Source organism: Crinia signifera, chromosome 8 (assembly GCF_055691185.1).
Source record: "Crinia signifera chromosome 8, ASM5569118v1, whole genome shotgun sequence".
Taxonomy (NCBI): Eukaryota; Metazoa; Chordata; class Amphibia; order Anura; family Myobatrachidae; genus Crinia; species Crinia signifera.
The window spans coordinates 167,585,936-167,608,230 of record NC_139224.1 but is presented as its reverse complement, the minus strand read 5'-3'; the positions used below and the strand labels follow the sequence as shown (position 1 = coordinate 167,608,230).

The following is a 22,295-nucleotide window of genomic DNA, read 5'->3' as shown; positions in this document are numbered from 1 at the left end:
GTGTGGTGATGGGGGAGCAGGCTGGTCGTGTGCGGTGAGGGGGAGCAGGCTGGTAGTGTGCGGTGGAGCAGGCTGGTCGTGTGCGGTGATGGGGGAGCAGGCTGGTCGTGTGCGGTGATGGGGGAGCAGGGTGGTCATGTGCGGTGACGGGGGAGCAGGCTGGTCGTGTGCGGTGAGGGGGAGCAGGCTGGTAGTGTGCGGTGGAGCAGGCTGGTCGTGTGCGGTGATGGGGGAGCAGGCTGGTCGTGTGCGGTGATGGGGGAGCAGGCTGGTCGTGTGCGGTGGAGCAGGCTGGTCGTGTGCGGTGATGGGGGAGCAGGCTGGTCGTGTGCGGTGATGGGGGAGCAGGCTGGTCGTGTGCGGGGGAGCAGGCTGGTAGTGTGCGGTGATGGGGGAGCAGGCTGGTCGTGTGCGGTGATGGGGGAGCAGGCTGGTCGTGTGCGGTGGAGCAGGCTGGTCGTGTGCGGTGATGGGGGAGCAGGCTGGTCGTGTGCGGTGATGGGGGAGCAGGCTGGTAGTGTGCGGGGGAGCAGGCTGGTAGTGTGCGGTGATGGGGGAGCAGGCTGGTAGTTGTGCGGTGGAGCAGGCTGGTCGTGTGCGGTGAGGGGGAGCAGGCTGGTAGTGTGTGGTATAGGGGAGCAGGCTGGTAGTGTGCGGTGGAGCAGGCTGGTAGTGTGCGGTGATGGGGGAGCAGGCTGGTCGTGTGCGGTGAGGGGGAGCAGGCTGGTCGTGTGCGGTGATGGGGGAGCAGGCTGGTCGTGTGCGGTGATGGGGGAGCAGGCTGGTAGTGTGCGGTGGAGCAGGCTGGTCGTGTGCGGTGATGGGGGAGCAGGCTGGTCGTGTGCGGTGATGGGGGAGCAGGCTGGTCGTGTGCGGTGATGGGGGAGCAGGCTGGTCGTGTGCGGTGATGGGGGAGCAGGCTGGTCGTGTGCGGTGATGGGGGAACAGGCTGGTAGTGTGCGGTGGAGCAGGCTGGTCGTGTGCGGTGATGGGGGAGCAGGCTGGTCGTGTGCGGTGATGGGGGAGCAGGCTGGTCGTGTGCGGTGATGGGGGAGCAGGCTGGTAGTGTGCGGGGGAGCAGGCTGGTAGTGTGCGGTGATGGGGGAGCAGGCTGGTAGTGTGCGGGGGAGCAGGCTGGTAGTGTGCGGTGATGGGGGAGCAGGCTGGTAGTGTGCAGTGGAGCAGGCTGGTCGTGTGCGGTGATGGGGGAGCAGGCTGGTCGTGTGCGGTGATGGGGGAGCAGGCTGGTAGTGTGCGGTGATGGGGGAGCAGGCTGGTAGTGTGCTGTGATGGGGGAGCAGACAGGCCGTGTGCAGTGCAGCTGTATGTGATACATGGAGGGGTAATGAGAGCCATCAGTAGCGCTGGCATTGCTGCACATCATGCTGACTTACATCTCACTGGTGGCAGAGGAGTTCCGGGACATAGTCTTTGGTGATAGGTCATAGTCGCTGTCTGACCGGTATAGAAAGGACTCGCGGCGCTGGTTGTGGCTGGCGAAGTTATTGTGAAGGATAAGTCCAGATCCCGGGCTGATTTGGTGGTCCAAGGGGCTACGTCCTGGAGTTGGGCCATTTTCAACATCAAAACTGCAATAAAATACAAGAACAAGATAAACCTAATAGGCATAAAATAAATATATTCAGAACAGAATTGTTGTTAATGACATCATAGAGGCAAAGTATAAACCAGTGCCCAGACTGGTAATAATAATATTACTAATTATAATAATCATAGCAATACACTAGTAATAATACACAGTAATAACCATAGTAATAACACACTGTAGTAATAAATAATACTAGTAATAACACTGGAATATTAGTAGTAATAATAGCAGTAATACAGCTTTCACATCACACTTTTAAAACGGTATATTGCCATTTTTTTGCCTTTTAAAACATTTAAGGCTGCAATGTGAAAGTGTCATAGTTGAAATACCATTTAAAGTTAACTGGTATTTCAACACGTTTAAAAAGCAGAGTCCTACCCGTTTTAAAGCCAATTCAGAGCCGTTTTTTGTGCTGTCTGAATGGCACTGAAATGGTATTTAGTAAAAAATAAAGGTTAGAACACTGTGATAGGCTGTCCCTTGTCTTGTGTCCCTTCCCTGAACTAGGAAATAAGCTGTGGGTAGAAACATGTTCAGAGGTTAAACGGCTTGACTGGTGATGTGAATGGTACTTAAACTGTATTTTTAAATGGTAATCTGCTGCAATCTGAACACTAGACCCGTCTAAAATACCATTTAAAATTACAGTTTTTCAAAACGTTTCAAAATGTTTTATGTGATGTGAAAGCTACATAATAATAGTAGTAATAATACTAGTAACAACACTGTAATAATAGTAGTAATAACACACTAATAACAATAGCAGTAATAATACTAGTAACAACACTGTAATAATAGTAGTAATAACACACTAATAACAATAGCAGTAATAATACTAGTAACAACACTGTAATAATAGTAGTAATAACACACTGATAACAATAGCAGTAATAATACTAGTAATTGCACCTTGCGGATGGGGGCTGCATCCACTTGCGATTGCTTTTATTTGTGTGGACCGCCAGGTGCTGTGTTGTGTACCACCCGCTGCAATGTGTAATATTAGCGGTGCACCCGGCTCCTTCTCTGCTGGGCGCACCGCTGCCATTGCACATGGCAGTGCTGCAGCTGCCTGCCCCTTTCAGTCCCCCCCCCCCCATCCCCCCCCCCCCCATCCCCCATCTCCCATCTTTGTTACAGTGGGCCTTATTCTAGTTCACTCTTTCTGACAAAATCCTTCTTAGATGGACAAAACCATGTGCACTGCAGGGGGGCAGATGTAACATGTGCAGATAGAATTAGATTTGGGTGAGTTATTTTGTTTCTGTGCAGGGTAAATACTGGCTGCTTTATTTTTACACTGCAATATAGATCTCACTTTGAAGTAAAACCCCACCCAAATCGAATTCTCTCTGCACAAGTAACATCTTCCCCACATGGTTTTGTTCATCTAAAAAGGATTTTGTCAGAAAGAGTGAACTAGAATAAGGCCCAGTGCCTCTTGGGACTGGGTGAGATTTCATGACCTCTTTATCATAGTATTGAGGAGAATGAGGAGCCTGAGCAGTGGCAGACAGTGAGGCTGCGGCCGGGTGCGTAACCCCGCGGGGGTGCGAGTACTGCTTAATTACTGTTTGCTCCATGTGTTTACTTATTCTACATATTAAGGAGGAATATGCTAACCAATTCTAAAATTGAATTGTGTAGCATACTGTGTGTGTACTGTGTATAAAGGCTTACTACTATTGCGCATGGTGTATGAGGGGTACTATTGTGGTGTAACATGTATAAGGGCTACTGCTGTGTGCATATAGTGTATAAGGTGTACTGTGTGGCAAACTGTGTATAAGGGGAACTACTGTGGCATAACATGTATAAGGGGCACTACTCTGTAGCATATTGTGTATAAGGGGTTCTACTGTGTGGCAAACTGTGAAAAAGGTTGCACTATTTTGTAGAGTAATTTGAATTGCAGGGTAACCATGAGAACATGTATTTTTTTGGGTGAATGCCTATGGCCTGCACTGTTTCTGTTTTTAAAATATTTGGGGAGGCACCAGTGCTCTTTCTGGCACCAAAATGTCTAGTAACAGATCTGGTAATAACAGACTCTAATTTACATTTCTAATTATACTTCCAGAACTCTGGCAGCATCACAACTTGTAGCCCAACCAGTAGGGGAGATTCTAACACAGTACATAACCCAACCTTTGTCAAACCTCCATTTATTTCACACAATGGGACCCACAAAGAACTGTAACAACCCCAGGGGTCCATCCCATCCATATCAACTCTCCGTGGATCCCTCCGAAAGAACCTGTTATAATGTTATAATGTTATAGTATAGCTGAAATCCATCTGATGTGTCACATTATATTATAGAACCAGGAGTGCATAAGGAGAACGATTTGGGGCGCTAAGCAATATTTTTAAGAGGTCCCAGCTTCAATGCTTTTAGAGAGGGAGAAAGAGAGAGAGATACCTTTCTGTGCAGCCGTTTTATGCCTCAGAGAGATGCCCTAGCTCACATTATGCCACACAGTGCCTCCAGCTCACATTATACCACACATTGCCCCTAGCTCATCTTATGACACACAGTGCCTCCAGCTCTCATTATACCACACAGTGCATCCAACTCACATTATACCACACATTGCCTCCAGCTCATATTATACCAGTGTCTCAAGCTCACATTATACCACACATTGCCTCAGCTCATCTTATACCACACAGTGCCTCCAGCTCATATTATACCACAAATTGCCTCAGATCATCTTAAACCACACAGTGCACAAGTTCACATTACACCAAACACTACCTCCAGCTCAAATTTTAACACTTATTTCCCCAGCTCACATTATACCAAACAGTGCTCCAGCTTATATTATGCCATACAGTGCCCCAGTTCTCATTATGCCACACATTGCCCCAGCTCACATTATGCCACACATAGCCCCAGTTCCCATTATGCCACACAGTGCCTCCAGCTTACATATTACCCAAGGTTACATCATGCCACATATTGCCCCAGCTCATCTTATGCCACATATTACCACAGCTCATCTTATACCACATATTGCCCCAGCTCATCTTATACCACACAGTGCCCCATATCACATTAGGTCCCACAGTGCCTCCAGCTCACATTTTACCAGACATTGCTCCACCTCATATTATGCCACACAGTGCCTTCAGATAACACTATGCCACACTGTAGTGCTCCGGTTCACATTATGCCACACTGTGTCTACAGTTCACATTATGCCACACTGTAGTGCTCCGGTTCACATTATGCCACACTGTGTCTACAGTTCACATTATGCCACACTGTAGTGACTCCAGTTCACATTATGCCACACTGTGCTTCCAGCACACATTATGCCACACATTGCATCCAGTTCACATTATGCCACATTGTAGTGCCTCCAGTTAACATTATGCCACACGTAGTGCCCCAGTACGTATTGGCAGACAACTATCTGACCTGGGTGCAGCAGAACCAGGCCCCCCCTAAGAATACAGTCCCCATAGCAATGGCACCCCCTACTGCTACGCTGATGTAAATGTCCATACTGTACCGTGTCACCATTTCCCCTGCAATCCCTATTGCCTACTTTTGAAAACTAGAATCAGGAAGTTTACAGTAGGATGCGCCACGCAAAGTCAAGAGGGCGTGTCATACTCTGCCGAAAGGGCGTGTCTAGCTCCAGATATGGGCGTGTCTATGCTTCTATATAACATTAGTAACAAGTATTGATACGAACATTGCTGGAAACTGATTGGTTACTATGGGAAACCTCTCCACTATAGTTACTTTGAAGGCCGACAATGATAAATAAGGCGACTCAGTGTGCTCGATGCCAGAGCATTTGGCCCAGATTTGAGCTTTCTCATTAGGTATTTATATGGCAGCAACCTGTGTCCTAGCCAATGGGATAAGATGGAAATAACCAGGTGAACGGTGCTGTGTATCTGGGATTATGTAGGTGTGATCCGGTCATTAGAGATGTGACCACACAGTACGGCCATGTGCCGCGCATGTTACTATACATTTATAGAATTATAATATAGTATCATTCTTTTAAGCTGAGCGGAGAACAATTCTAACCATTATTGCACAGTGCATTCTATCAGCGGCCAGTAGAGGGCACCACAGCACTACAAATAAATTCCTACCCAAGCAAGTGCTACAACAATGTACAGTATATACAATGATTAATAAGATGATTAAAAAGCCCTTTGGAGAACCTAAAACGAGCCATAAAATGCACATTTATATAAGGAAACACATTTCACACAGATTAAGAGCACTCGACAGAAGAGTTGAATCATTCATACAAAGCTGTGAAGAGCATTTCGAATGCCATATGTAATTCTAATGATATACATCCAGATTGTTTAATAAGGCCCGTGCGAATAAGCAGGGGGCCCTTATACTAAGTGGGTCTGGGCAAGTACCCCTAGGGAAGTGATAACCAACTTGTGGCACATCAGCTGCTGTGGACCTACACATCCCAGCATGCCCTGCAACAGTTTTGCTATTTGGTCATGTTAAACTCTGTTGCAGGGCATGCTGGGATGTGTAGTTCAACAACGGCTGGAGGGCCAAAGGTTCCTCATCACTGCCCTAGGGGATGCAATGGTCAGGTGCTTTAACAATGTCACCAAAACAGTGATGTCACCTACTGTCACCAACTCTCTGAAGGCATTTGCTCTGGGGGTACCATGAGAAGGGGGGGGGGGGGGGTTACGTCGACTATTTTTTTCGAGTTGTAAATTTCCAGGTTGACCTTTTGTCCCCGTTGATCTATGCATGTCAACCTTGCAATCCACACTTGGGGAACTGTACTTTGAGATTTGTCTTTCCTGCTCATTGCCATATTTCTGCCAAAGTCCCTCCCACCTCCCAGGTCCCTGATTATACAGCCACAGGCGTGTTATTGCCACTCAGGAGTTAAACACCTCAAACAATTCATGTGATATGGAATAATCTGGGATGAAAGGAGCGAGAGACAGAGGAAATGCTAATAACGACTTCATTCATTTAGGCTGGCTTCCAAGACAACAAACGATGAGACGCGTCAGATAAATAGATGCACAGACTTCAGCTGGTCTGGTTAACAAGGGTGATCAATCAGGTTATCAGTGTCGCTGGGGTGTAAGCTCCGCCGACCAACATTACAATGTATTAAATATTTAGTAGATGATTGTTAATGAGCTTCAGGAGAACTGCAGCGCGCGAGATTACACCACGAAGGGTTAACATCAGCATTTCTCACTGACGCTGGCAAGTAATGAGGCTTATTACCAATTGTCTGAGCTGGAACCAAACCAAGGAAGTGTCTGTGAGATACCCAGCACCTCCCCCTGATCACACCAACATCTCAGGCCTAGCGTGTCTCGGGGATGGTAGATAGATAGACACTGTAGATCGATATTAGATGGATAGATTGATATTAGATAGATACTAGATAATAGATATTAGATAAACAGATATATAGATAGATATTAGAGAGATACTAGATTACAGATATTAGATAGATACAAATATACATACAGATAGATATTAGATTGATGATTGATGTTAGATGGATAATCTATACATACTAGATAGGTAGATAGATTTATTTATTTATTAATTAATTAACAGTTTCTTATATAGCGCACACATATTCCGCAGCGATGTACAGAGAACATTCACATCAGGCCCTGCCCCAGTGGAGCTTACACTCTATATTCCCTACCACATGTACACGCGCACACAGACATTCTAGGGTTAATTTTGTTGGGAGCCAATTAGCCTACCAGTATATTTTTGGATTGCAATATGAAAGGAGTATTCGTGATGTGGGGCTGATTTTTCCAGACATATGGCATTGTGCAGCAAGTAACTTGCTGCAAATAGGTATTTTGAATTAGAGCCACAAGAAATGACGTTGTGCCCGGGCTATAGGGCTGAGGAGCGGTCACTAACGGTAACGTCACTTCTGTCACGCTCCAATGATTTTTCCGCAGTGCAAAAAAATGTGGTAAAAGCCCTCAGGCCAGGTAACAAATTGGGGGGCTTACCATGTTCTGCAAAGTCCCCCAGGTACTTCTCTATATAAAGCACATGCCTGTGGCTTGGCGTCACTGCCCTTTCAGCAAAGTAACCACTGAGGGGGGGAGGGGGGGGAATGGGACAGTCAATAAGGTAAACCCACCCACACCAGGAAAACCTTGGTATTTACTAAAGACATTGAGGCTGGAATATTTAATATCATTACCCCCCCCCCCCCTCCCCCCCAAATCATCCTGGTGTAGCAAATACAAACATTTTCTGCTTCATTCCAATCCCAGCGAAAGTCAAGTGATCCATTACTTTCATAAATAAAGGAGACAGAGCAGGCTAAATAATAGATTAGGGAATGGGTCAGCAGTGCAGCTGCTGGAGGAACACTGCAACTGGACCCCTAAGAGGAGTCGCTTCTGACGTTCAACCGGCCAGTGTCGGCAAATCTCTGGTGTATTACACTGTCCAATCAGCTCCGAGCCCATTGTGAGAAGGAGTCGGTGTGACCTTCTATAACAAGCCCTGGTGACAATCTGTCTGCCTCAGGCTAAGAGCTAGAGAGAGATGAGATAACGTTAGGCACACGAGCATCCCAGAATGTGGATCAGGGTCTGAATGAGGCCCCATCTGGCCCTAGGGAACATACTGGTTTGGGCCTCACTCCTCCCCTACTGTAATACAGGACGCATAGTGCGCACAGTGGTGTTAGGTTCTCAAACTCGCTCCGTGGGACCCCAAACAGTTCATGTAGCTCAACTTCTTTATGTCACCTGTGCACCTGCTATGACCTGGGATATATGTGTCAGTGGGTAATGAGAACACATGTGCACCTGCTGGGTGCCTGGGAAATGTGATGAGTACACCTGTGTACCTGATGGGTGACCTTAGACATGTGTCAGTGGGTAATGAGAACACCTGTGCACCTGCTGGGTGCCTGGGAAATGTGATGAGTACACCTATGTACCTGCTGGGTGACCTTAGACATGTGTCCGTGGGTAATGAGTACACCTGTGCACCTGCTGGGCGACCAGGGAAATGTATTCATGGGTAATGAGTACACCCGTGCACCTGCTAGATGACCTGGGATATATGTGTCAGTGAGTAATGAGTACACCTGTGCATCTGCTAGATGACCTGGGATATATGTGTCAGTGAGTAATGAGTACACCTGTGCACCTGCTAGATGACCTGGGATATATGTGTCAGTGGGTAATGAGTACACCTGTGCACCTGCTAGATGACCTGGGATATATGTGTCAGTGGGTAATGAGTACACCTGTGCATCTGCTAGATGACATGGGGAATGTGTCATTGGGTAATGAGTACACCTGTGCATCTGCTAGATGACCTTAGACATGTGTCAATGGGTAATGAGTACACCTGTGCATCTGCTAGATGACCTGGGAAATGTGTCAGTGGGTAACGAGTACACCTGTGCACCTGCTAGATGACCTGGGAAATGTGATGAGTACACTTGTGCACCTGCTGGGTGACCTTAGACATGTGACAATGGATAATGAGTACACCTGTGCACCTGCTAGATGACCTGGGAAATGTGATGAGTACACCTGTGCACCTACTGGGTGACCTTAGACATGTGTCAATGGGTAATGAGTACACCTGTGCATCTGCTAGATGACCTGGGAAATGTGTCAGTGAGTAATGAGTACACCTGTGTATCTGCTAGATGACCTGGGAAATGTGTCAGTGGGTAATGAGTACACCTGCACACCTGCCGGATGACCTGGGAAATGTGTCAGTGAGTAATGAGTGCACCTGCGCACCTGCTGGGTGACCTGGGAAATGTGTCAGTGGGTAATGAGTACACCTGTGCACCTGCTGGGTGACCTGGGAAATGTGTCAGGGAGTAATGAGTACACCTGCGCACCTGCCGGGTGACCTGGGAAATGTGTCAGTGAGTAATGAGTACACCTGTGCACCTGCTGGGTGACCTGGGAAATGTGTCAGTGGGTAATGAGTACACCTGCGCACCTGCCGGGTGACCTGGGAAATGTGTCAGTGGGTAATGAGTACACCTGTGCACCTGCCGGGTGACCTGGGAAATGTGTCAGTGGGTAATGAGTACACCTGCGCTCCTGCTAGGCACACTTGCCAGCTTCCTGGCTATCACCTCTGGGAGAGGGCCGCCAGGTCGGCTCAACAAGGGCGTGACATCAGAATATGCGTCATCACAGCCGTGCCAACGATGTACAGTGCCCAGGGGTGTGGGTACTACAATGACGCATGAATAGTGGCATTGTCCCGCCCATTTCCACTAGGTATGTGGGCGTCTGACGGGGGGGCAGCTCTGGGAGACGTGACCAGACCTTACAGGGTTACTATATAGTTAATATTAATGAGTCATGACATCATAAGGACAATAATACCCCAAGATCCTCTGAGGCTACGTCACCCGCCTCCTACCAGGGTCAGCAGCGATTTCAGAGGGGGCATTTTGCTAGAGATCTATTTTCATTTCCTTTAATACAATATTTATGATGAATATAAAACCCACAATCCCTACGTTCACCATTATTATACCCTCTGGTCTTTCCTCTTGGTACAGTATTTAAAGGGCAGATTCGATTGGCCACAAAATTGCGTGGCTAATAAAAGCGCGTGGGCGCACTCATTTCCAAGCATTGGCGCAGATCAGCAGTTCTACACCCCAGTCCTCAACTACCACCAACAGGACATGTTTTCAGGATTTATAAGCTGTGGAAACAGGTGGGATCATTACTGAGCCGGCAACATAGCATCAACTCCCTTGTTCAGGATGAAAGAAATCCTGAAAACATAACCTGTTGGGGGCACTGGAGGACTACCGTTGAGAACCCACTGGTTTTAAAGACAAGTATAATCCTTTATCGCTTACGTGACGGCGCCATGGGTGTCAGCCGGCTTTTGTTCTTGATTATCCCAATAAACGGCAATAAATATCATCAGGATTCCAGCTCACGACTGGGGGAAAACTAATTTCGGGACGTGAAATTGGGAGTCGATATTGGTAATTGCGGAGGCGCTATCTGCCAGGGAGAGCCATCTGAATTTTAGGCTCCCGCGGAGATGTTGGAAGGGCACTGATAGATGAAATCGTGCATCATTACGTTTATAGCCCATGAGTCACTCGTGCAACTGGGAGGGAGGCCAGAATTATTGTCACATACGGTATAGACCGCACTGAGCCAAAACCAACAGCTAGAACCACTTCTGCAAATACAGAGTCTCTGCTCCTACTGTGCGAGAGGAAGCGGCAGGCAGGCGGGCGCAGAGGGAGGAATGCTTAGACTTCATGGGGTCCACTCGGCGGAGGCCGCCATTCTAGCACAAGGAATTAGAGACCCGACTGAGGCACGCATCAAAGAAAGACCGGAAGGCTGCATTCTCATGAATGCTGGATGCCCGGTGCCTCGCACCTCAGTGAGGTCCCAGGTTCCAAACAGGGTCATTAGGTCAACATGGCTGACAGAGTCATTAGGTCAACATGGGTAAGATCGACATTGAAAAAGTCGACATGGTTTGAATTATTATTTTTTTTTACCGGAATGTCAACACAGTCAACATAAACACTAAAACGTAGCACCGCGTCCCCTCACATGGCTCACTATGCTCGCCATGCTTCGGGCACATTATTTTATTCTCCCACCATGCCCTAGTGGATGATCGGGCATGAAATACCGCCTGTCGGCACATGTCGTGTCGACATGGACACCGAAGCGTACCACCAAGTACACTCGCCATGCTTTGGGCACGGTGCATTCCTGTGCTCGGTGCACTATTTTATTCTCCCACCACGCCCTAGTTTGATGGTAGGGCATGAAATACCGCCTGTCGGCACATGTCGGCTCAAAAAACAGTATAAAACCCCATGTCAACCTAATGACCCTGTCAACCTAGGCCATGTCGACCTTCTTGTCGACCTAATGTTTGTCTACCATCATGCTCGTGACCTGGTGAATTAGTGAATTTGCAGCCAGCACTAATAAATATTGGATGCCAAGTGCATCATACCTCGGAGAACCATGGTTCCACGTGAATCAATATTCTGCTATTCTGCATTCCCATGATTACTGTTTGCCATGTGCCTTCATTGTATGGCCTAATGCAGTGGTTCCCAACCCTGGTCCTCAAGTACCCCCAACAGTGCATGTTTTCCAGGTCACCCGGCAGGTGCACTCATTATTCAGACACATTTTAAAAGATCCACAGGTGGAGCTAATTATGTCTCTTGTGATTCTGTGTGGAGACCAGGAAAACAAGCACTGTTGGGGGTACTTGAGGACCAGGGTTGGGAACCACTGCCCTAATGAATATATCATCTCTATTATTAATTTATGAGCACCAACTGGCCGCCTTCAATGGGATGACAATGTAATAAGTGACAACACAAGACACAGAGAGAGCAGGACTCCTAGAACACAACACTTTTGGGGCTATTAACTATGATACTTCTGGTAAGACCGGGGACCTGATTCAAAGTTGACCGCTATTGTGCGATTTCGCAATCCGTTCCATTGTTGAATGCGCATGGGTACGGATCATAGGGCGCATGTGCGGGCCAAAATAGCAACGAAAATAACAAAAGTATCTAATCGCAATCCCCTCACGAGTTAAGTGACAGGAAGCCGGCGTTTGGGGGTGATAACTTGACGTTTTCTGGGAGGGTTCTCCCCAAAAAAGTGGGCATGTTAAAGGGGGGGGGGGGGTGACGTCAGCTCTGGCCCGATCTGCCTGTCTCTGTTGGAGAGGTGTAGAGGGGTCAGAGTTCTTACAAAATCAGTTATCACTCGTTATTGATAGCGTCGCAGCAAGTATCTGTCCAGTAATGCGCCTGCACATGGCACTGGAACCGCGGATGGGAATCATGCTTCCATTTAAAAGAAAATATTATAAATGCTATATCTAAATAGAGGATTTGTTCTGAGCATTGGGCCTTATTCTAGTTCACTCTCAGAGGCAAATTCCTTCTCAAATGGACAAAACCATGTGCACTGCAGGTGGGGCAGATGTAACATGTGCAGAGAGAATTAGATTCGGGTGGGGTTTTTTATTTAAAGTGAGATCTATCATCTGTAATCTGCTCCTTACAGCACTGTAAGCAGTCCAGTAGAATTTGTGGCATTATACTGCTAAAAACGGACTGGGCTCCACCAAACACGTAGTAAGGAGACAATAATTAGATTGAGACCAACATTCAAATAACCGTACACTCACACACACACATATCCAAAGACAGCAACATACATAATGTCATATAACACACAATACTGTAGGGCTGCCACAAACACACCACAAAGTACAGTAGAGCCCTAAGCACACTACAATGTACAGTACAGTCCCAAACACAACACGCTATACAGCAGGGCCGTAACTAGGGGGGGGCTGGGGGGTCACGCGCACCGGGCGCTGGAGGGGGGGGGGGGGCGCTGTCAGCAGCGGCGGGCTGGGCCGGGGGGCAGGGTGCCATTTGCCCCCCAGGCCGCACTGGCAGGTCTGCGCGGGCCGCGGCCGTTTCCGAGGCCGCCTTACCGTGTTTTGTCTGCCGGCGGCCATGTTCCTGTGGTCCTTTACATGATGTGTATGCGGCGCGGCCACAGGAACATGGCCGCCGGCCTCGGCTCCACGGCTCCTCTATTCCCCGGCCAGCGGCAGTGGCAGACGCTGGGTGGGGACGTCATGACGATGACGCCTCCCACCCACGCGTCTGCAGAGAGTGCAGGAAGGCAGGCAGGCGCAGGCTGCAGGAAGAATCGTGGGGGCCGCAGCAGGAGGCCGCAGACCGCAGGATAGTTGAAATTCCTGGAGTGGAGCCACAGCAGGACAGGAGCGCGTGGGAATTGAAATTACACACAGTAAGTTAATATTAAACACTTAAAACGAAATATCTGTTGTTTAATGTATATTAATAATAATGCAATGACACCACAGGCTGCTCCCCCTGTATAATAATTTGTGTCATGGCATTACTATTATTATATTATACAGAGGGAGCAGCCTGTGGTGTCATGGCATTACTTTTATATTATACAGGTGGAGCAGCCTGTGGTGTCATTATTATTGTACAGGGGGAGCAGCCTGTGGTGTAATGGCATTATGCCTTTGGTAAAACATCTCCACCCATGATCCACCCACTCATTAATAAGGAGCATCAAGGTGTGTGGCATATGTATAATGGGCATCACAGTGTGCGGCATATGTATAATGGGCATCACAGTGTGCGGCATATGTATAATGGGCATCACAGTGTGCGGCATATGTATAATGGGCATCACGGTGTGCGGCATATGTATAATGGCGCATCACGGTGTGCGGCATATGTATAATGGAGCATCACGGTGTGCGGCATATGTATAATGGAGCATCACGTTGTGGGGCATATGTATAATGAGCATCCAGGTGTGGGGCATATGTATAATGGAGCATCACGGTGCGGATCATATTTATAATGGGCATCACAGTATGCGGCATAGGTATATTGGGCATCACGGACTGCACTTTTGGGGTCATGTGTATCTGGCACTGCACTAGTGTGGGCATATGTGTATCACACCTCCATTTTCTATGGCCGCACCCCATGTGGCTACAGCTCTTAGAGAGCTGACCATGCCCTCATAGCGGAAAAAATGGGGGATGTAGTCTCGCAGGAGTACCACGGTAGTAGGTGAACGCTCTAATTTTGGGCACGCGCAGATGTCTCCGCTACTCTGCCTCCTCTCCTCTGCCTCCAGTGTTGGGAGGTATGTTTGTGACATATTGGACATTGCAGTGTGGCATATTGTGTATCATTCAGGGACAGTGTTCTATCCAGTGGCAGCAGCAATTAACCATTGCTTATAATGTGTACTGGGGGGGCATTACGGTTTGTGGTGTAATGTGCTCTGGGCATTATGGTGTGTGCTGGAATGTGTACTGGGCATTACGGTGTGTGCTGGAATGTGTACTGGGCATAACGGTGTGTGCTGTAATGTGTACTGGGCATTACGGTGTGTGCTATAATGTGAATTGATACTACTATGTGACCACACCACTTCTCCCCCCCCCCCCCCCACCAAAAAAAAAAAACATGCCCTAAATTTTTAGCGCGCGCCTTCGGCAGCTCTAAACACACTACATACTGTAGTACAAAACCAAACACATCAAGCACTACACTGAAGCCACAAACCGGCTGAACAGTACAGCCACAAACGCACCACACAGTACAGTACAGACACAAACACATCACAATATACACAGCCCAAAATACACAACACAGTACTGTACAACCCCAAATGTACCACACAATACAGTACAGCCCCAAACACACCACACAGTACAGTCCTAAACACACATTCAGTACAGCCCCGAACACATCACACAGTACAGTCCCAATCACATCACACAGTACAGCCCTAAACACACAACATAGAACAGAACCAAACACACCAAGCACTACACTCACGCCACAAAAATGACTGAACAGTACAGCCCCAAACGCACCACACAGTACAGACACAAACACATCACACAGTACACTACAGCCACCACACAGTATAATCCTAAACACACATTCAGTACAGCCCCAAACACATCACACAGTACAGCCCTAAACACACTACATAGTACAGTTCAAGCATTAACATACCACATAGTACAATACCAAACACTACAATCACGCCACAAAACGACTGAACAGTAAAGCCCAAACATGCCACACAGTAAACTACAGCCCCAAGCACACCACACAGTATATTACAGTACCAAGCACACCACACTGTATACTACAGCCCCAAGACACACCACACAGTACACTGCAGCCCCAAGACACACCACACAGTACACTGCAGCCCCAAGACACACCACACAGTACACTACAGCCCCAAACACACCACATAGTACACTATAGCCCCAAACACACCACATAGTACACTACAGCCCCAAACAAACCACACGATATACTACAGCCCCAAACACACCACACAGTACACTTCAGCCCCAAGACACCCCACACAGTACACTGCAGCCCCAAGCACACTACACAGTATACTATATCCCAAGACACACCACACAGTATACTACAGCCCCAAACACACCACACAGTACACTTCAGCCCCAAGACACACCACACAGTACACTGCAGCCCCAAGACACACCACACAGTACACTGCAGCCCCAAGACACACCACACAGTACACTACAGCCCCAAACACACCACATAGTACACTATAGCCCCAAACACACCACATAGTACACTACAGCCCCAAACAAACCACACGATATACTACAGCCCCAAACACACCACACAGTACACTTCAGCCCCAAGACACCCCACACAGTACACTGCAGCCCCAAGCACACTACACAGTATACTATATCCCAAGACACACCACACAGCATACTACAGCCCCAAACACACCACAGTATACTAGTGCCAAGCACACCACACGGTATACTACAGCGCCAAGCACACCACACAGTATACTACAGCGCCAAGCACACCACACAGCACACTGCAGCCCCAAGCACACCACAGTTTTCTACAGCGCCAAGCACACCACACAGTACACTGCAGCCCCAAGCACACTACACAGTATACTATATCCCAAGACACACCACACAGCCAGTCACTCAGCCTGATAGAAAGAAGCTAGTTTATTAATAGATTTTATTTTACATGGCTGTCATGTTTTCCACATCATCACATATCCTAATTAAGCAATTAAACACTACATGCCATGCCTTTATTATGCTTAAGGTGATTTTTCACACTACAGGGAGAGAACATGGGAATTTAAAGTGCCACAAAGACTAAAATACAAATGAAAGTGATGGAAATAGTCAAATGTATCAACAGATTTACTGATGTGTCTGGATTGTCAGCTGGGATTGTGTGCACCACTACAAGCTACTGTCCGATGTTATCAGCCATTCTAGCAATAATATCAGTAAAGAGAAGTACAGCTCTCCCGATGAGAGACGTCCTTTGCAATCGGCACTGGTCACTATGACTTCCATGGTTTATGAATAAAGGCCTCTGTGAAAAGAGGGCCATAGGCTTCCACACCGAAGCCGGCATTGTCAGCCTTAGCACATAGGGGAAGTGTGGTGTGAACCCTGAAAATGGTGCTTTTACCGCATTCTCCCTTTAGTACATCACTTCAAATAAACATAAATAATAGCACAGATTACTAGTCCCAACCCATGTGGATAGCTAATCCAGCACTTGGGAAAAATAAAAAAAAACACACACACAAAACAAATGTGTCGACAATCATGTCGGCTGTTGGTACCTGTTGACCTTAAGTACTTTCATCTGTCCAACTTTTGTAACCACCTAGCTAATGCATGTTTACCTGGACACGTCTATCTATTCTCATATAGACCAGGGATTATAATGCGAGCCAGTGACTTGTGTTAAACCTGGCACAAACCTGATGTTTAATAACTAGTAAAAGCAAAGGTTAGTTTAATTAGATTTTTCCAATGCTCTGTAGAGGTGTGTGCACGTCGGCAAGAGGCCAGGTGTAGGTGCGTCGGCAGGTGGCCAGGTAACACAAAGCAGAGACTACTGGGGAGCCAGGAAAGCACCGCAGGCATTAACAACAACGTAGAACCACTTTTACATTATTTTGGGAAGCCAGGAAAATTTATATTCATAATGACTCCCATAAGGGACAGAAAGGGGGTGCTGCGGTAACGGTATAAGAGACAGACGGTCAGGTGAAAGTAATTATACACAAATACACCTCCACGTTACATGTACACAATGCCCACGTCTAAGCAGTCCAGGTATTTGGGACTGTCTGGAGTGCCCTTGTCTGAACGAGGACCGTAATCCAGTGCAATCCAGTGCAAACAGCTGCTGTAGAGAACCAGTGGTGGTGTTAGAGCATATGCGGAGGTTGTGTGGGGATAGCGGCCCGTGTTCTGGCCTAAGGTTTATATGCTCTATACACAAGAGACCGCCAGCACACGACTGAGTGCCGGGTACACTATGACAGCCGTGCTGTCCCTGGGGTCTCATGTGAATGACTTTACCCTATCACATTAAATGCTGTCTTCTGATAAATAAATCCGTTGAGTCACTCCGGTAACAAGAGATAGGGACCCACTGGGTGTCTTCAGTGACCACATCAGACCTTCCTCTCACCTCGCCCGTGTGGCTGTGTCGCAGACCGGCATTCTCAGCAGACAGCTCTAATCTGGAGGCCCCAGGGAACGGGGTGACTCATTTTATAAAGGTTTTCATCTGTGACTACGGGTTGGGATAATATAATAAGCTTTTTCTATCCTGAGCACCATTTCACCTTCTAGGCTTAAGATCTTCCCCAACTCTGGTCTTATGCTGGGTACACACCAGGACAACTAGGGCCCGATCCCCTCAATCTAGATCCAATTCCGACCAATTGGATGTAGATTGTGTGGTGATTGGGCCCTTTTCTGTCCTGGTGTGGACCGATACCGATCCGATGCGCGGTCCCGCGGGTCGGTTGGTCGTTACTTAGATCCTACCTGCTGCAGGTAGGATCTGAATAACGACCATACTGCCGGGTGCGGGTCGCCATTGGATCGGACCCGCTCACGGTGCACATCGTGAGCGGGTCGTGCCCCCCCGCATCATCGTGAGCGGGTCTTAAAAAACACTGACGACCCGCTCACAATGTGCATCGTGAGCAGGTCGTCGTGGTGTGTACCCTACATTACTGAGGTTCTCCACACACAAAAAGTGATCAAATGGAGAGTGGTAAACAGCCAGCCAATCAGCTCCTACTTGTCATGTAACATTCTGGGTTTGAAAAATGACAGGTAGGAGCTGATTGGCTGTTGTTTATTACTCTCCATCTTATCATTTTTGAAGCTTAGTGCATCTGGCCAACAGAAGGGTCATCTGAGGTATCCTTACAAGCAGGACACCTGCACCGCCATCTTCCCATATTCATTTTCATTGCAGATTTTCTCAGCATGTTTGGACGATAACGAGAGAATTATATATACGGTATATGGCAGGTGGACATACACACTACGTTTACGTCAGGTAATCATCGCACGATTTTATATGACAGGAAACGTGATTTAGGGGCCTATTAACAGCAGTGAAGAGAGTGGAGATGCCAGTGGAGACGAAGCCCATGGCAACCAATCAGCCGCTATGTATAAATGTATAGAATGCACTTGATGCATGTTACCTCAAAGCTGATTGGTTACCATGGGCAACGATAAAGTGCGGCAAGCAAAGTGATGCATTAATTGGAGTTCAATGTGCTCAAAAAGTGAAAAACTCATGTCAACCTGAGCATGTGTCGGCTTTTCCATGCCAACGGTTTTCCACTGTCGACCTTCTGGATGTCGACTTGCTATCTCCAACCCCTTCTAGCTATATTCCAGCCTCAGACCCTCGGTACATATGAAAGCATATGGTCTGTCCCTAGCCAGGGGAACCTCCATCACGTGGATAGGTATATATAATATCAGCGCTGCTGGGTAATGCCTGTAACATTCTCACAAGGATCCATTGCGGTCGGGTCTAGATCCACCTCTGTTTTCTGACCAGGATGTGACGTTAGGTGAGGGCGGAAGTTGTTAGATGCCCTTACAGCGGTTTTTATATCATCTGTAATTTACGTAGGGGTAGGTTATCTTTTATTTCAGCTGCACTGTACGCTCGCCACGCTTCGGGCACAGTGGCTCGCTTTGCTTGCCACAGATTTATATTCCCCCTCCAGGTATATGTGGACTCAGTGCATGATGGGAAAAGAAAAAAAAAAAAAACAGAAGGGGATCTAGCTGCAACCGATCCTTCCCGGAGGAGGACGCATCACTGTCAGGCCCAGATCTCTGCAGCATGACATATATCCATCTGATAACGCCTGGAGTTCTATGTGAAGCGGGAGGGAGGGTGGGGGGAGTGGTGGTGGGGGGTGTATGGGCGTTGTCTCCGCATCCTAACATTTTTCTACGATTCCAAACCGATTTGCAATGATCTACAATCTGGCTTAAATGCCAAAGACATTTCATTGCAATTGCTAATGACCAATTATAAATGTACGCCGAGTGTAATGTGATTCATTTTCTAGCCAATTAGATCTGTGTTTTCAGCCGTGTTCACAGATAAAATTGTCTAATAAAATAACGTTATAGAGAATAATAGAACTCTTAAAACCGTCCGGTCTAATATACAGTGGATTCGATATATAAAACGTTATATCGCAGCATTCGCACTGTATACTGTGCTTGTATACTGTACTGTGCTCGTCTCTACAGTAGGTGCAGGCTGAACCGCGAGAGCCAGAAGAAAAGGTCCAGGTGGGAGTGGCAGGGGGTGGGGAACTGTGGATGATATCATCATGGCCCCACCCCATTGTGTACCATGTCATCATTAATGGGGTCAATGTACCTTAGAGAGAGATAAAGTAGCAGCCAATCAGCTCCTAACTGCAATGCTACAGGCTTTCAAAACTGACAGTTAGGGCAGCATGCGCCAGGCCCATCCAGTGATAAAACTGTCTCATTTGAGGATTTTATACGTTACTGCAAGTCCTTAATCTGCTCCGACGATCGTCGGGGAAGACAATGAATGTGACACACTCTGTTCCCTTACATTCCTAACTGTATTAGAAGGAGATTTCTCCTGACAAGATGCTCGGGGAGAGGAGACACGTTGTAACTGGGAATAAGTCCTGTGTAATCTACATCGGGGATATGTTGATAGGAATTGGTCGCACAAGCAGCTTATCCGATTGCAGAAAATTCATTCCTTTTTTTTTTCCCCCTCCAGGAGAAATCCCACCCAAATCCACAGCCGTCCTGTCCCGAATTCATTACACGCTGCTCCTGGTGAGGAGAGAATGATGTCATTAAAACATCAACAGATGGTACGGGCATGTGGACAGTGCTTGTAGGGTCATTAGAGCATCCGTCACAGAATGATTGGAAACCGTACGATGACCTCTGTGAGGATGTACATTAAGGGTTCCCGGCTGCTACAGGGATCCAAGCCTACTTCAACATATAAGAAATAGGATACCATGAGATATTTTATATATATGCTCCACCTACTGTACATCTACCCTCCATGGAATAACAGTTGTTTTATACATAGTGTATGAGAGCCGCATTACTGTAGTACCAGGCATCTTTTCTGCAGATCTTTCTTTTAAATTAAAATGATTATTCACAAAATGGAGCATAAAGAATGCATGAGCAGCTTCTGCTGATTAAAATGATACGCAACATGCCTATACTCAGTGTGCGGTTGCGGCTGTATCTGCATATGAAATGGAACATTACAGTGTTTTCCCTGGCAAACACTGCAACATAGCATTTCGTATGAAGATACAGTCGCGGCCGCACGCCGATTATAAGCATGTAGCATATCATTTTAATCAGCAGAAGCTGCTCAATCGGGCTAGTTTGGAATCGCAATATTAATAATTGCACATCCACGTTCACCGGTGAAATGTATTATCTGCATAGTATAAATCCTTGAAATATATAAACTACACAGCTGGCACAGTTCCCAGGTGAATCAATATGTACTTCTGCCTCTCCTGCGCCGGCGATCTTCTACAGGTGTCGATATTACGTCTCAAACATATAGAATCCCAGGGAACAAAGACGCCATACCACGTCAGCTATACGCAGAAATCCCATTAATAAATATTTGCTTCCACTAAATATTGTCCAGCATCAGAGGCTGTGGATGCCTATTACTCATGGATTATACTATTTTGCAATACAGGAAGCGTTATCCAGGCAAGGTCACACTACAGTACAAGGCAGAACGCATAGCTAAATGGAAGCGAGGGAAATCCCTGCACGCCTCTCAGACACATAGGAAGCAGCCGCGCGTGGATTCACCGGAGAGGCGAAACAAGCCAATATATGCATATTGCTTCAGCGCAGATGACATGCTGCACAGGCAGACTTGGAATATATGGAAGGAAAGGCATATTTAATAACAGGGTGCCGAGCGAGATCTAAATATAGCAGCCAATCAGATATCCGCTCTTAATGAGGCACCGTTTCCGTGAGCGGCATTCATCTGGCAATAAATGGCATTCAGTGCTAACTTAGCATCTATGCAGCAGCAGACAGGGAGAATGGGTCCGATTCAGGCCTGGGCTGCGAGTGTTCGGAGACCAGCGGTCAGGTTAACGCGGCGCCGTACGAGTAAAATGCCGCCCATGTGTACGGCTGCGAATGCACTCACTATCAAATGGTTTCCCCCCCCTGTTCGCAAGAGCGGAGTAAGTCTAGACTTACTCACCGCTGCAAAGGGCGCGGGGAGTAGGAACGGTCGGGAACGCCAGCGTTTTCTAGGGCACTCCGAGAAAGCTCTTGGTTACCGCCACGAAAGGGTCGAAGGGTGTCAGCTAGCCAGCGCTTGCTCAGTTCGTAGAGATGGGAAGAGTTTTAGAAGCCCATTGCTGCACAGCCACACCCATGGCCACGCCCCTTTTAGGCATTACTGTATCTGTATAAATTATAAAAAAAAAATACAAATCAATAAAAAAAAAAGTAGTGGCTATAACAATACATTGATTATAATCTTACTTAGTTCCTTCGAGTATTTACATGAACGTCCGTGAATTCAATGTTCAGGACTTATCAGCGGCGGAAGCTTTTTAATAAAACGATTACATGGGAAATGGAAATGTTTTCCTTCCATGCGTCAGGAATGCCTTTACTGCGCTAGAGAAAGTCCCAGCTTCTGAC

At 47.3% G+C, this 22,295-nt stretch overlaps 1 protein-coding gene across 3 annotated transcripts in view; it reads right to left on the bottom strand.

Moving 5' to 3' along the window:
- The window catches only part of PDE4B (phosphodiesterase 4B), a 338,958-nt gene that overhangs the window by 94,680 nt on the left and 221,983 nt on the right, over window positions 1-22,295 (bottom strand). For all 3 annotated transcript variants that reach the window (XM_083157704.1, XM_083157705.1, XM_083157703.1), the window contains one exon: window positions 1,395-1,589. In XM_083157704.1, the coding sequence (XP_083013830.1) occupies window positions 1,395-1,589 (195 nt within the window). The remainder of the gene's footprint in view (window positions 1-1,394; window positions 1,590-22,295) is intronic.